At 40.9% G+C, this 15,328-nt stretch overlaps 1 protein-coding gene across 6 annotated transcripts in view; it reads left to right on the top strand.

Annotated features, from left to right (window-relative positions):
• Nucleotides 1-15,328, top strand: part of atad2b (ATPase family AAA domain containing 2B) — a 65,971-nt gene that overhangs the window by 33,918 nt on the left and 16,725 nt on the right. For 5 of the 6 annotated variants that reach the window (XR_003834606.1, XR_003834605.1, XM_029462891.1 and 2 more), the window contains 2 exons: nt 11,790-12,554; nt 13,723-13,853. Coding sequence is in view for 4 of the 6 variants with exons in the window: in XM_029462891.1 (XP_029318751.1) it covers nt 11,790-12,554; nt 13,723-13,853 (896 nt within the window). In the remaining 2 variants the exon portion in view is untranslated. The remainder of the gene's footprint in view (nt 1-11,789; nt 12,555-13,722; nt 13,854-15,328) is intronic. The other variant, XM_029462890.1, reaches the window with a different exon arrangement.

The following is a 15,328-nucleotide window of genomic DNA, read 5'->3' as shown; positions in this document are numbered from 1 at the left end:
ATACTTCTGTGATGAGCTGAATCCCTTAACTGACTCACAGGGTCTGTAATCTAATCAATTTAGCAAGTGTAAGTGTTCTGACAGTGCAATGGCTATCCTCCACTGAGCATGACTTTTGTCAGATAGTCAACAGTAAAAGCAAACAACAGTAACTAACTATATACATATTATGGTAAACATCTTCCATTTATGCCTGAAACTAGTGAGTTGGAAGTTATGGAGTGTCGCTGTTCATTGTCTCTGCATGCCCATCACGGCAAGCCGTGCTGCCTGTGATGTTAGAAAGGTGATGGGAGAGTGAACAGGGAAGCTTTGTAAAGTTCAGCAACCTTCATAACGTGTCTAAATGCAAACATTTCTGTTGATTGACTGGTGAATCAGATGGCTGGACTTCAAATGACACATTCATTGTTTTGAGATTGTGTTTTCTTTCTTTAAATATCTGTCCATCTGAAATTACATTCAGAGGCTTCTATGGGTGGTTGACGGGTTTAGATATAGTAAAAAGAAATTCCAGGAGTAATGTAACTCAAACGATCCCATTTAGGACCTTCAATCCTACAGGTATATAATAAAGTGTTTTTAATTGGTTGTAGGAAGGCTGGAGGATGCGGTACAGTTTTGCTGAAGATCTATTTATCCACCTTGTGCACCAACACTGATCTGAAGTACCCAATATATAACTTCAGTGGTTACATTTATTTAGCTGTCACTTTTTCCCCAAAACGACGTATAATAAGTGCCTTCAACCATGTGAGTACAATCCCGTAGATTGCAAGAATTATGTACATCAGCTCATCAAATTACACAAACCGCTTCAAGTGCTACATTTAGAGACAATAAGAGATGTAGAAAAACTTTTCTTTATTTGTCAAGGTGCAGTCTGAACTGATGAGTTTGTCTGTCTCTTCAGTCTTCTGACGTATAGGGTTGGGCCACCTTCGTAGTGATGGAGTAGCAAGCCGAGTAGCAGTAGCAGAGCATAGTGTACAGTTTGACTATGTCCTGGATGTAAGATGGGCCTGAGCCATTCACAGCGCGGCAGGCAAGAACCGGTGGCTAGCTGTTTGACATTGCTGTTCTCCGTAGAGGGCTCTTGCTAGGTGTATGCTCTCCTCCACAAGGGGGGTGATAACTCAAACATCAGTCGAATGAGCCAACCAGTGCACATCTCTTTACCTCATCACTCCTGCCTTACTGCTTGTCTGTATGCATGTTTTTGCTGTGGGCGACAGACCTTTCCCCCTGAAGGCTTTCAAACCCTGCTTTGTATGTACGTTATGTGCGTAGGCTGACATCTTCGACAGTTGGAGCTGCTGGTGCATTAGGGCATATCTGTCTTCTGAGAAGAGGGCACCACAGGCACCGTCATCCCACTGGCCATTTACTGAGCAGCAGAGAGGAGAAGGACAAAAATAGATGTTCCGACTGAATTATGTCTTCAATTCCTGCACCTTGTGTCTATATTTCCTCTTTATATTAATATTTATATACAGTCAAAACATAGTCGGCCCATAGTCACTGTGAAATGACAGTGGATCTGTTATTTGTATGCAACAATTTACCTGGTTTTAAATTAACCGATTTGTTAGCATTTTGTAAGCAAGGGTGTCGGATATGGAAGTGTGAAGTGTTGGGTGCATCTATCCATTCAAGTTAATGGGTTTTTATTGTTTGTTTTTTTGTTAGGCTTTTCCATTATGAAACGTTCATGCTGACTTGCATATATAGATTAGCAGTGCATGTGTGAACACGGGATTGTATGGTAGAGTTATGGCTTAATTTAATCACGCTTGTATGTCTGAGTTAAAATGTTCGGTGTTACTACTATGGAGTATCGTTGTCACCGTGAGGTTGGCAGGCAACCAGCGGAGACTCCAGAAAGTCACTGGCCGAGACAACTTCCTATACAGATAAAACATTTTGTTTGTACAGATTGTGTGCAGAACAAACAGGATGACTTGTCAGGTTTATGGGCTCTGGTAGGAGAACTTTTGTTACCTTTGAACAAAGCCAGGCTAGCTGTTTCCCACTGCTTCTTTATGCTAATCTAAGCTAACCGTTTATTGGTTCTAGTGTCATATTTATTGCTATTGATCTTCTCCGCTGACTCTTGGCAAGAAAGCAAATACGTGTGTTTCCCAAGATGTCGCACTATTTCTTTTAAAGGTCAATTTGTAAGATATGCCAGTTTTTTAAATTTAAAACATTGAACTAACATTATCAACAGAATGTGAAGAGGTAACAGTGTTGACATTATTTCAAATATGTCTATTGCAGAGACATCAGCTAACTGACTGTTCCGGCACGTCCAGTCTTGTAATACCACTTGTTCCTCTAGAGGCGATAGTGAGTCCCTTTAGCACCAGTCAGACCAGAGGGAGAAGAAGTACAGCTGCCTGACTCGGAGGAGGAAACAAAAACCCAATTTGGTCGCTCGTCTCTGCCGCCCGGACCCAAGCCAACATACAAACTGTAACATTACGTGTTACAGTTACAGTAAACACACAGATGTCTAAGCTCCACGTTAAGATTATAAGATATCAGTGATATTTACAACGACTCTTGAGTTTCAGCAGTCTGCTCTAATGAACTGACAGACTGACAGACTGACAGACTTACACAGGAGGGAAGAAATACAGTCAGAGTAAATATATCAACACTAGAAGAGAGAGAGAGAGAGCGATATATAGCTATACAATACACAGTATAAAGAACACAGTATAATACTCTAAAACTTAGAAAACAATAAATATGACAAACTACTACAACTAAAATATAAACGGGTTAACTAGTTGGTCGTTAGTTCAGTACATTCTGAAAATATACACATTTAATTAACTATATTTTTACAAAACATTATGAACAACCTGAAAATTCTTAAGAAAGATATGTGCAAATTCAACAATATTTTGCCTCAGTTTATCATTTACACATGTGTACAACATACACATCACAGTGTGTCTACAAACACATTTAGTCACAGGTATCTGGAACTGAACAATATAGTATTTTACTTTATGATCAAAACAACTCGTCAAGCTATAGAAATTATTTTTAAATGTACATTCATTTCCACATCTGTGTATTAATCCTGATCACCTGAACTGACACCACACAAACTAAAGTGGGAACTATTAAGGAAGAAGGTTAAGTTATCCGCCTGCCTTGTAAATGTATACATAAAAAATACATAAAAGTTTTGGCTCTTTGTACTGAAGCTGCTGACTGACATTATGTCACAATGTTCAATGTCTTAAAATATTTCCAAAGTAAGTTCATTTTCACAGAAATATATGTTCATGGTGCAAAAGTGTCTGAAGCAGCATTTGCAATAAGTGTAGTATGGCAGGCTATAGGTAACGTCTTCATCACTGAGAAGGCTGTCAAACTGACGGTAATTCAGACCTCTGGCTCGGATGAAATTAACAGTTCGGACAACCACTGCCATGACGTGATCCATTTTTAACGACTTGCAACACAACGCTTCCTGGTGCGAAATACAGTGAAATATCCAAAAACCATGTCCTCCATTTGCAGCCTGTACTTTCTCTCCCAGTCCACTCCGACCCGGTCCAGCGCTCCAACGAGAGCGTTGAAAATGTCATTTGCTGTTGTGGTGTCCGTCATAGGCACCAACTCAAGGAACTCCTCGGTGACGGTCAAAGTCTCATCAACACCATGAATGAATATGGCCGGTTGAGCAACACCCGAAATGTCCGTGCTCTCATCAACCGAAAATGCAACAAATGACTTGACTTTGTGCTTCATCTGGCTGTTTAACTCACCCTCATAGTCTGGCTTTGATGCTAATGCTATTTCGCTAGCATTCAGGTAGCTAGCGATATCTTGGCTACGGGTAAAAACAGACTGCTGCTTCTTCAGACCCGCTAACAATTCATTTATCTTCTCTCTTCTCAGTTGTCCTTGCAAGCTGTTGTATTTTTTTGCCATGATGAGTCTCATAGTGACGCCGAATATTATATTCTTTGAGCCCTGAAACCTGCCGCGAACACACCGAGCACACAACTTTCCCACTCACCTCTGTGAATAAATAGGAAACGGTCCATTTGTCTTGGAAAACTCTTCACTCCGTGTCCACTTTTCTCCTTTTTTGACAAAGACATTTTGTGTAATGACGGTGCCACAGAGTGTAATGTTGACAGAACCCGCCAGCTCCAGAAGTTATTTTACCCGCAGCTCAGCATGCAACAGTTTGCTTGTGCGACCCCTAGAGGACACATTTGAAATAACGGTTACTTTCATTGAAAAATTGCAGTTAATGTCTTCTCTGTAATCTTTACACTTTGCAAAATCATCCCGCGGGCCGGATTGGACCCTCTGGCAGGCCGGTTCCGGCCCGCGGGCCGTATGTTTGACACCCCTGCTTTAAACAATTAGGGTGGTGTATCTTTCTCTGCCTTTATGTGAGAGAAACGGAGAGAGGGCAGGTGAGAGAGGGAAATGGGAAGGGAGCATAACAGCAACTGAGGGAAGTGACTGATCTCTTTCATTTCAAGAAGCAAGGATGGGATCATTTATTGATCTGGACATTTCATTAAGTGTCGGTGTGAGGTGTCACATCAGGTGACAAACCGCTGTCTTCCTTTCATGACCTAAAGACCCCGAGGCTCTGTGTCACCATGACAGCCTTTCTGGCTCTTTGTCTCCTACACTGTTCCCCATGTTCTGTATTATTTGTTTTTCACCCATACTTTATTACTTCATGATTAAACCTCCTAGTGATAAAACAATTGCAGTTAAAGTTAATACTTACTTAAGATAAACTGACTTTTAGCTGAAGAAAAGTCATTTGAAATTCAGCTGGGCTTGATGCCAGACCTCAAACTATGCTTGGCATTTTAAATGTAGAATATATATGATATTGCTAGCTTAACAGAGCAAAGGCATCATATAAAAAATAAAAATAAATCATTATTTAGACATTTAAATTATATTAACATTTGGAGGGGACCTTCTCTTGGTCTGTATTTTTAACACGTCTCAGTGTTTTTCTTTTTAACGTGCATATTTCTAAAGACAAAAATTAAAATTATTCATTTAGTTTAAGTGATTAGGAACCATTGAATTGGAATTTGTCCAGCAGTCACGGCAGGGGATATACAGCTTTTGTGCTGAGTTAATTACAGCTCAGTGGAATGATTCAGATAGAAGAAAAAATGTCTTAAATCCCCAGGGAGGGTTAGAGTTGGGAATATATAGTTTTCAGGAATAATCTCTCATTGCTTATGCTTAAAACAGCAAAACCAAAGCAGTGTCGCAATTTAGATTCTTTACCTTTAATGTCTTACTTTTTTGTGGTGTAAAGACAACGGTGTGAAGCAGATGCTTTAATTTGATTTAATGCTAAATGGCACTTGTTTGATGTCTGTATCTGATGACCCTGATTAACATAGGCCGACTCTCATACCAAGGCTTTGATGTCCTCAAAAAAATGCATGTCACATGTTGGTTATCACAAAATGTGTTATGACAGCTGTTGCTCTTTGTCGAGCCGTTAGTCTGCGTGGTATGGATATGAGACAATACTTAAACTGATAACTGCATAACACTTTTTGTTGTAATGAAATCATACAAACTATTTACTGTTATTATCATAATCGTATCATAAACACAAGCAGGAGACCCTCCCTGCCAATTTAGTAAGCCATTAATTATAGTGAGAGAAAATGAAAGCAGTGTTTTGTCATTGGACAAAAAAGGGACAATAGTCATTTTTCCCCAAAATGAATTTCGATGGTCTTTCAGTTAGAAAAGAGTTGCTGACAGAGAACTATGAGAGCAGTCTAAATATACACTTGTGCATGATTTGATAGAAAGCTGGCAAGAAAAGATCCAGCCGACCCGTGCGCGCATGTCTTTTTCTCTCACTCTCTCGCACACACACGCCCCTCCGCCCCACAAATGATGGATTATGTAGCGCCTTTCTTCTGTGAAAGTAACATCAGCGATTGTCCGACCAAAGACCATAGCGACCCGCTGACCAGAAGCTGTCAGCCCTAATGTTTAGAAAAGAAAGCATTCCAGTCTGTCTGTGTGAAATCATAAAATTGCGAGTGAGTTTGCTTGTTTTAAGATTGTAACACAACTCTTAACTCCAAACTCCTCCCCATCAGTCGCAGGTGATGAGAGCAGGGAGGATCTATACTTCATTATTGTTAAAAGATTGAGGCACCAATTCCAGTCGATTCCAATGAACCAGGTTGACACAAAGATTTGGATGGCTGGTTGTGCCTGTGTCCATGCACACAGTGTGCCTGTGTGCGAGTAACTGCCTCTGCATGCTTTCTTATAGGCCGTATGTGTGCTTGAGCACGCACAAGGCCCATTGGTTACGGTGACTTGGGAGGGCAGCAGATAAGCAATTCTTCCATAAGTGTTTAATTAGTTTGAGACCAGGGCCTCCTCAGCATTTTATATACTGTACATCACAGAGCTTGATAGGGTTGTAATGGCATCTTTGCAGTATGCAGTACACCTGCCTGGGATCGGTATTTGTGATGTTCTCCAGTCATTTATATTGGTTTTTACTAGGTTACACTACAATTATCTTCTAATTCTTAACGGAACAATTTCTTAATCATTTTATATGACATAATGTTTATTAATAATTTTCTTTAGCAACAATATTTTAACCATTTGATACAATTGTAAGTCTTAACAGCTATGATGCAATCAAATATTTACCATTAGTCAGTTTTAATCCACTTTTAATTTTAACCTGAATCCCATTCCATTTACGTATTGCCAGAATAACTGCCTTGTATCTCACATGCTGTCCCATTTGTTTTCTCACTCAAAGTGTAATATTTTTCAATTTGTTGTAAGCCTATGTTCACTTCTGCTTCAAGTGTAAGCCGAGATCTATAGCCCTCATCCTGTGACTGATGTGAATCTAAAATCAATCCAGTCTGCTACGCACACACTATGGTTATTACATGTGAACACACAAAAAAGCCAATTTATTCACATATTTTCTATGGCACTTGTTTCCCTTTAGTCCCAAAATGTAATATATTTCCCAGCATGAGTGTACCCTAGTGTTTGCACAGTGTCCTACAAGTGTATTCATAGAGGAGAATAAGAGAGCAAGCATTTTCTGGAGGAAAGGAAAATGTTGTTCATTACTATGGAAACACACACACACACACACACACACACACACACACACACACACACACACACACACACACACACACACACAAAAGTAGGTTAGTAAACAACAGGGTATCTGTCCAGGTCAGAAGAGCACTGTCTGTGTACATTTGGGCTGATTTGAGCAGACTGACTCTCCAGACCAGTGCCCCTTTAAATGTGTAGATACATGTCCACAAATTAGATGTGGTTTTGACTGAACATCTGAAACTTGAGATTTTTTTTAATATATATAAATGCAGCAAGCTATAGTTTTTGACATCAGTAGCAAATTAAATATTGTAATACGTTTGTTCATTAAGAGATTGGTGGTTAGACTCAAAATGTCTCTCACATTTTCCAAAAGATATTGAAATGCATAGTGTCAGCCTCCTAGGTTGTTATTTAGTACAGCTCATTCACCAGTTAAATCTACATCCTCTACGTGTCCTTCAAGATCAAGCAGTGGTATGTTTTTTAATTTTATATAAAGATTATCTTCTTGTCATTTTCCCTTTTTTATTGGATAGCTGACCAGGAAATGTGTCGACGTTGCGGTTATGTGGCATGCTCTATATCTATAAGGCACTCCTGTAGTGGTCTGCGTTAAAACTAATGACCTAATAACGTTGTCTGGACTTCTATGGTGGATTTTATGTTTCAAGCTTGCACGTTAATGAGATCATTCAGTCAGATTGGTACGGTCTACAGTCACAGTTACATTGTGAACTTAATGTATTCAACTGGTGTTGATATGCAGAGAAGTGCTCACCAGTTGATGGCACCTAATTACTGTATAGGTCATGATTTTAGCTTTCACATTCTCGTAATTGTTGCATTAATTGTTCCTCACATCATTGAGGGTGATAATCCCTTTCTGGAACATTTGTTAAGACCCATCATTTTAGAAATTCAACTCTAACTATGCAATAAATGTTTAGTCTTTATTCATTATTTTTTATGTTTAGGTCCTGAAGCCCACTGTACACAACTGCAGCCTTGCTGCCTCAGCCAAATGCACATTCTTAAATGTGGGCCGCCACTGAGAAAATGGAGGAGTAAGATCATATTTACAATTTGTAAATGGACAGTGTGTTTGCCAATAAATATAGGAGCGAGTCACAAGTAGATGATTACATTTCAGTTATGTGTAGAGTGTGTCTTCATGGTTTAGTGGGGATATGGGGACGTTTGATGCCCTCCTTTTAGATTATATTTTTACTGTATCCTCTGGGCCTGCTTGACATTATGGGAAAAAAAGCTTAGGCTAAGTTGCCTGGCAACCAGTGGAGAATCCAAACTGATCCCGACCAAGAAATGTTCCCGCACATAACCTAAGCTGCTAAGCTAACCAGCTGCTGGCTTTAGCGTCATGAGAGCGGTATCAATCTTTTCATACAACTCTTGGCAGAACAGCGACTCGGCGAATTTCACAAAATGTCAAACTTGAAAAGTGAATCAGTCCAATATGTTTTAACATAATGTAAACTGATTAACAATTTAAACAGCAACACATTGGAGTGATTGCCAACTGTACTGTACAGTATGAGTTAGTATGATGATAGTGTGCCATTGAGACCACTAGTTTTATTCTACAGAACGTGTCCCTTCTTTGTCCCCTCTTCAACACTGAGTGACTTTCTTACTACCAGAAATACTAGGGATTATTAAATAAAGACATCAGTGAATCAGAGGCACTGATTTAGAATTCCACCCAAAGGCCTTGGCAGTGTGTGCCGCTGAATTGTCCATCAGTGTCACTGGACTGATTTATTTATTTAATACTGGCTGGTACGGTAGTTTGGGTTCCTGTCTCCTGGGGCTTTTTGCTCTCAGAAGCTGTATTTGTCAGTGTGTGCACACATGTGCGTGCACAGACACTGTATGTGTGATGTCAGCTCTGAATATTTCTACCACTTCTTGAGTCTTGCAATGTTTTAGGCACTTTTAATTATTACAAAGTGCTCTGGTCCTCTTTTTCCTTTCCTCATTCTCTCCCCCATCAGCATATCTCCGTTCTGTGGTTGGCTGTTCATCCTGTTTCATGCATTATTTAAGAGCTGACTGTCGATTCATTTGCTGCCATTCTCTCTCACCTTTTCCTCGCTTCATAGCTCTGATGGTGATAGCTGACCCCATGTAGACCTCTTTCACTGGTTTGTGGATTGTTTGTGTGTGTAAAGAAAGACTCTGGAAAGTACGTATCCATAGAGGGTTAAAGGAAAAAAGAGGGCTCAGCAGAAAATGAGCTACTATGCTTCTTTTTTTATTATGTTCTTTTCAGAATAACCATGCTGAAATTTGCCTTTACTTGGCTATGTTTTGATAAAATAAATAATATTTAAAAAGAAAAACACTCTGAGCAGAGAAGCAATACTTTCTGTCCTGAATTTAAATAGAGCCAAGCTGTGACTAATGATGGTTCTAAATGAAATGTAAATTCCAAAGGATCAGATAAAAAATAAATAATGGTGGTCAAAAATGAGCAGTCTGGCTGGTTGAGGAAAAAAAAAAGACATGTTGACACGAACAAAGAAGCATTATTGATGGGACGCCAGCATTCAGAAATATCCAAGACGCCTGGAAGGTTTTCTTCGTCTTTGTTCTCGCTCTCTTTCTCCATCCCGGGTCCCCCAGTTACTGCAGAGCAACTATCTCACGTACCAGTCATGCCTGAAAAAGAATGGCGCTCTCTGTGTGCTTCATAGCTTACACTACAGCTGTCTCCTTCCAGATCAGATCAGAAGGAACCAAAAACCAAAGCTGCATCCCACCTCAAAATTCAAATTGCCTTTACCCACTTGAGAGTGGCTCAATGACAAACTGGGCATGATGGCCCGTTGACAGGCTGCCGAACGTTGAAGCATGCATCGAAGGGGGGGTGTGTTTGTTGTCATTGTCTCTCTGAACCTTCAGCTCTAGTGGGCTCCTAAAGGGAATACTGCCCAGTCCCTCACCTATTCTGTGTTTATGAAATATTAGTTTTTTCCTGTGATGCATAGTTATTGTCTTGTGCATGCACAATGCTCATAGCCAGGGGTGCATATAACTTTTTGTAGTGAGTTAGTCAGAGGAGTACCAGGAGACACTGTTTGGTTCGCTCAGAATGTGCACAATGGAGTCTCCCACCGCAGCCGGTTGGTGTAGTTTTGGCACAATTTCGTTGGTACATACCGACGTTAACGGCAGCTCCGTCTGTGCACACGGCGACCAACTTTGTCGTCCAGTCATCCAATGGTTAGATGTGAAAGCGTGCGGCATATTTTGCAGCACATTTGGGTGCGCGCATCATTAGCATCCAGCCACGGCAAGTCTTGGAACGACTTTTCAGAAAAAAATATTTTCTTCTGCTCCGCCTCATGTGGCGAAAAGCCAAAGTAGATGCTTAATGTCTTTTGTTTTTTGGACATGTCTAGTAGTCTACTCCATTGAGTGTTGACAAGAAACACGTGTAGACAAAATATGTGTTGTTTTGATGACCTGTCAGGTACGCAAGGGCGTGTAGTGACACAAGTGACGTTACGCAATCCAGATTTGTGCCGCGCATGCGTACCAGTTATGTGCACCCCTGCTCATAGCTCTGTTTTTGAAAGTTCTCCATTAACAAAAGTAGCCTGTGCAATGCTTGAACACTGGGTGTATTATAAAATCAGAGAGCAATGAAAAATTCAAGGCCGCACTTAAGCACATTGAATTAGTACTCTTTTGAAATGTCCTTGAAAGTGTGCATGATACGATATAGTACCCAAATGTAGCCAATAAAGTCATGTAAATTGCTGTTTGTTACAATAATTGTATAGCAAATGTACTCCAGTCTTCCACATTTCTTGTCAGGGGAATGTATTACATATAATTATTTACAATTACAGTTATTTCTTCCATTAGGAGATCGTTAGTTTATGAAGGGATTACTGTTTTTACTCTGCCGGTAATCTGAGTTATGCTCTCTGATGTGACTCTAGTTTGTATCTCTGGGAAACTGACTTGTTCGGGTCCCTATGCGTTTGCTCTTTTCTCTGACTTTGTTGCTCTGGTCTGTATCTCAGTGTCTGCTTGGGTAAAGCAGTAAATGAAGGCAAATGCCTTGAAGTTCTCTGCATTTAGCATTCTTTCTTACTTGCTTGCTGTGACATTTTTACTGCACTCAGAAAGCAGACTTCTGTTTCCCCGTCCTCTTGAAACCCCGAACACCATCTGTTGTCATTAGTGTCCAACATCCATGATGTAGCAGGGCTGCTGTCGCTGCCTCCCTGTCTCTTGCAATCTTTGTCACCCCCTGCCTGTTAATCTTTGACAAAGACCAAATATCCAGATTTAAATACAATCAAATTGCAAGGTACGCTATAATTCTACACAAGGAGGAAATAGATGATGTTTTTCTACTCTTCAGTGTTTAACATAAGAAAGTTGTTTTAATAATTTTTGCGTTGCCCTCTCTCATCCTCTATAATGTTTTGCCTCTTATCCTCCGAGACCTAGAACAGCATCTTGCCCTACAGAAATGTTTGGACAGATATGTCCAATCATTTACTGAAAGAGTTGTTCTTAGTTATTCTGAAACTTTGTCTTGTGCTTGTTTGAATGTATAAAGTTTAATTCCTTCTCTTTCTCCCTCTTTCCTCTCTCCATCATAGATCATATTAAGCGGAAGATTCGCCGGAGGCCATCTTGGGGGAGGGGCATCATCCGTAAGAAGAAGAGCTACAAGAAGGGAACGGAAGAAGAAGAAGAAGAAGAAGAGGAGGAGGAGGAAGAGGAGGAGGAGGAGCCCGAGGCAGAGGTGGAAGCTGCAGGGCCCAATGACTCATGTTTAACGCAGGATGAGGAATCATCTTGTGATACCATGGGTCCCCAGCCCAATGGCCACCATCCCCATGTCCCCTCTACAGAGGAGGAGAGCTCCAACGAGCCCCCTGTTGCAGCTGCTGCTGAACCTCCACATGCCAGTGAAGCCCAAGAAGAGCAAACACCTAAGGAGGAGGAGCTCACAGCCAAAAAGGCAGAGCCAGAGAACACAAAGGAACACACTGAGCTGCATTGTCTAAGTGACAGTTCTCAGGCCAAGGCAGACGGGGATGGAGAGACTAAGCAGGCTGACTTCCAGCCGTTGATTGAAATGTCCGAATCTTCAGATGCTGAGGTCCAGCCTAAGCACACAGACGGTGTCCTAGTATCAAAAGCGGACTGTGTGAATGGAAACGAGTCAATGGACAGCCTGGACTCTCAGAGCCTCAAGGGGAGCAGTGAGGCTGAGAAAAGGACTGCTCATTGCATGGCTGAGGGCTCTAAAGAACCAGAACAGGAAGAGCACAAAGCCGAGAATGAGAGCAATCCAACTCAGGAGCACCCTCCCCAGGGTGGGAGTGCAGTAACAGAAAATGTTGAGCAAGGTACAGAAGGTATAAAGCTACACCTAGAGTTCTCTGATCCCGCTTTAATGGCACAATTGGTTAATTTGAAAAATATAGCTGTTTTCCCTCTATTTAAAGCAGGGCTGCACGATTATGGCCAAAAGGATAATCACAATTATTTATCACAATTTATTAATTGACTGAGGGACAGAATATTTGTAGTTTTTCAATAGTTGATGCTTTAAATGAGAAGAGAACAGTGCAAGTTCTCAGCTACTTGTTTCGGTCTCCTCATTTTACTTGCTAATCAGTTGATCTTCACAGTAGATATGCAATTAAGCAAGTTAACAAAATCCGTACATTTTTACACATCCAGTCAGTGCTTTGCCCACCACTTAATTACGACGATGAATTACTTTTTTGATTATGATCCAGCTCCTCTGATTTGCACTCGGTTTAGCTTTTAAAGTAGAGAGAGGACATGAATAATGCAACATAAGTCAAACAGAATATAGAAATGTTACCCCCTAGGCTTAGCAGATAGTATATTTCAATGGAGAAACTCCACGGGCTTGAAATTATGTGTACCTTTTGTTAGACACTCGTCAGCTTCTGATATGTATTCTGAAATGGGTTTTTTTTTGTCTATAAAAGATTCGCAATGATGGCTGGCTTTGCCAAATATATATTTTCCTTTGCCATGCGCCATTATGCCCTTTCTATTGTTATGTAGTTTTTCAGGGATGCACCAAAACGTTTCTGTGTTTGATGATGGACCTGTGGTTTGGCTTGTGATGGGTAGAGGCCAGCTGGAAAGCTGAGGTAATAGAATATGGAGAAACCATCAGAGGATGGTACGGAACACAAACAAACTGGCTTCTCCAACAACAGACAACTCAGCCACTCCACCCCCACTCTCATTACTAGCTGAGCCAGGACTTTTGCTTCCATCAAAGTGTTGCTTGAGCGCAGTTATAAATGGACAAGAAAAAGGCCAAATGTGAAATATTGTGCCCTCAGTAGCTGCAAGTAGTTTAAAATAGATTTTCCACACGTATTGCATTCATCTTGTAGCCATCAGTGGGTTCATGACAAACACCAAAGGGGGTTTCAAATGTAGCTCTCCCATATACTGTAGGTTGTTTTTGATTGCCATCACTCGGTTACCCTCATTGTTAAAGCTTCTTTCCTCAATAATCCATATGTCTTTTCATAGGGGGTTCCACAGCCGAGACATGCCAGATGAACCTGTCAGAGCAGTTGAAGGGATTTGCTGAAAGGACCGAAGAAGAGCCACAACCAGTCCCTCCTCATCCTCCCTTAGTGGTTGACCACCAGCGACTTTCGGTAAATATTTCTATAAACCTGTTATGTTGCCCATTAGTGGTGTATCGGAACATACAATCGGTCAGAAGGCTACTGTGGTTTTGGGGGTCATGGTTCGGCATTTTATCATTACATATAGAAAGCACACGTGTAAAGAAATAAATAATAAAAATAATTAATGAAGGCTGAATTTCATTTAGCTGCTTCAGGTTCAGGGTCCTGGTATAGGTATAGGTGTGCAAACACGTGACAAAACTGGGTGACGTATGCATGCGACTCCATGTTGGTTGGATAACAAATCAACAATGGCGTCTAAAGCGAACAACAACAACAATACAACTCCGACTTCTTCAAAGTATTGTGACTCTCTGGAGTCCTCTGCAAAGGCAAGATTCAGAGAAAAGGTCCAAATATGCAGCCGTGACCCGTACACGCTATAGCCGTCGGATTATATTGAGGATTTAGATTCATTACCACCGATTGAATATCCAGATATTGTGAACTACCTTGTGCTACAAACTTTGTGGGCAACCAACGCACAAATGAAGGCATACAAGAGCTTAGATGCTTATAATGTCTTTGTTTCTGGCTGGGTTGGTAGTCTTCTTACCAAACCAGTGCAAGATGACAGGGTGCTCGTCCATGCCCGTGTAAATCACTCTCAAAGAGCTCGAGATACACCGCTCAAGCCGTGGTTTGTGAGTGAGAAGAGCGGCGATGTTATCCTCGCACACTGTGATTGTATGGCTGGATTAAGCGAAGCATGTTCTCACATTGGTGCTTTGCTTTTCGCAAGTGAAGTAGTCTCAAGAATAAGCCAAACAAAAACATGCACAGAAGAAAAGAGCAAATGGCATCATATGTAAAGAAAGTGCCTTATTTACCAGTCAGAGATATGGAGCAGGTAAGGTCTTACAGTGTTCGGGTATATCATAAGCACAAATTGTTTAACGTAAACATTGAAAACATAGCTTTAGCATGAGCTCTTACCAGATATAAAGTGGACGCCACACACACTACAGTGGTGAATTGTGCTTTTTCTTCTGTTAAATCCTCACGAGTTATGTTGTTAAACCAGCTTACGGCGTTCGGTAGACAGCAATTCATCCCTCTTTTGTGGATCGTTGTTTTTGATGATTTTAAGGAAATCTAAAGAACCGTTTCTCTGGGTCACGAGTAGCGTTATGACCACAATTACACACTGCGCACAAGGTTGGCATTTTCTTTCAATCTTAGACGTTTAAATACAAAGAAAATGACGAAGCGTTGCAGCAACTCTCACGTGAACGGCCGCAGTCTTGGTTGTGTATATCATCCAACATGGCTGACTTCTGGGTTGGGAAGCAAGCGTGACGTCACATGCACACGATCTATTGTGCGTGCTGGTTCAGTCACACTGTCATGGCCTACTGAGACACTAGAATAGAATGTATTGATCATTAATGTTATTGGTAAGATCTGTGCTTTTCTTCTAGGGCAAGTGATATAAGAAATGT

The sequence above is a fragment of the Cottoperca gobio genome, chromosome 24, assembly GCF_900634415.1.
Source record: "Cottoperca gobio chromosome 24, fCotGob3.1, whole genome shotgun sequence".
Lineage (NCBI taxonomy): Eukaryota > Metazoa > Chordata > Actinopteri > Perciformes > Bovichtidae > Cottoperca > Cottoperca gobio.
Note: the sequence above shows the minus strand (reverse complement) of the source record. Positions and strands in the feature narration are given on the sequence as shown.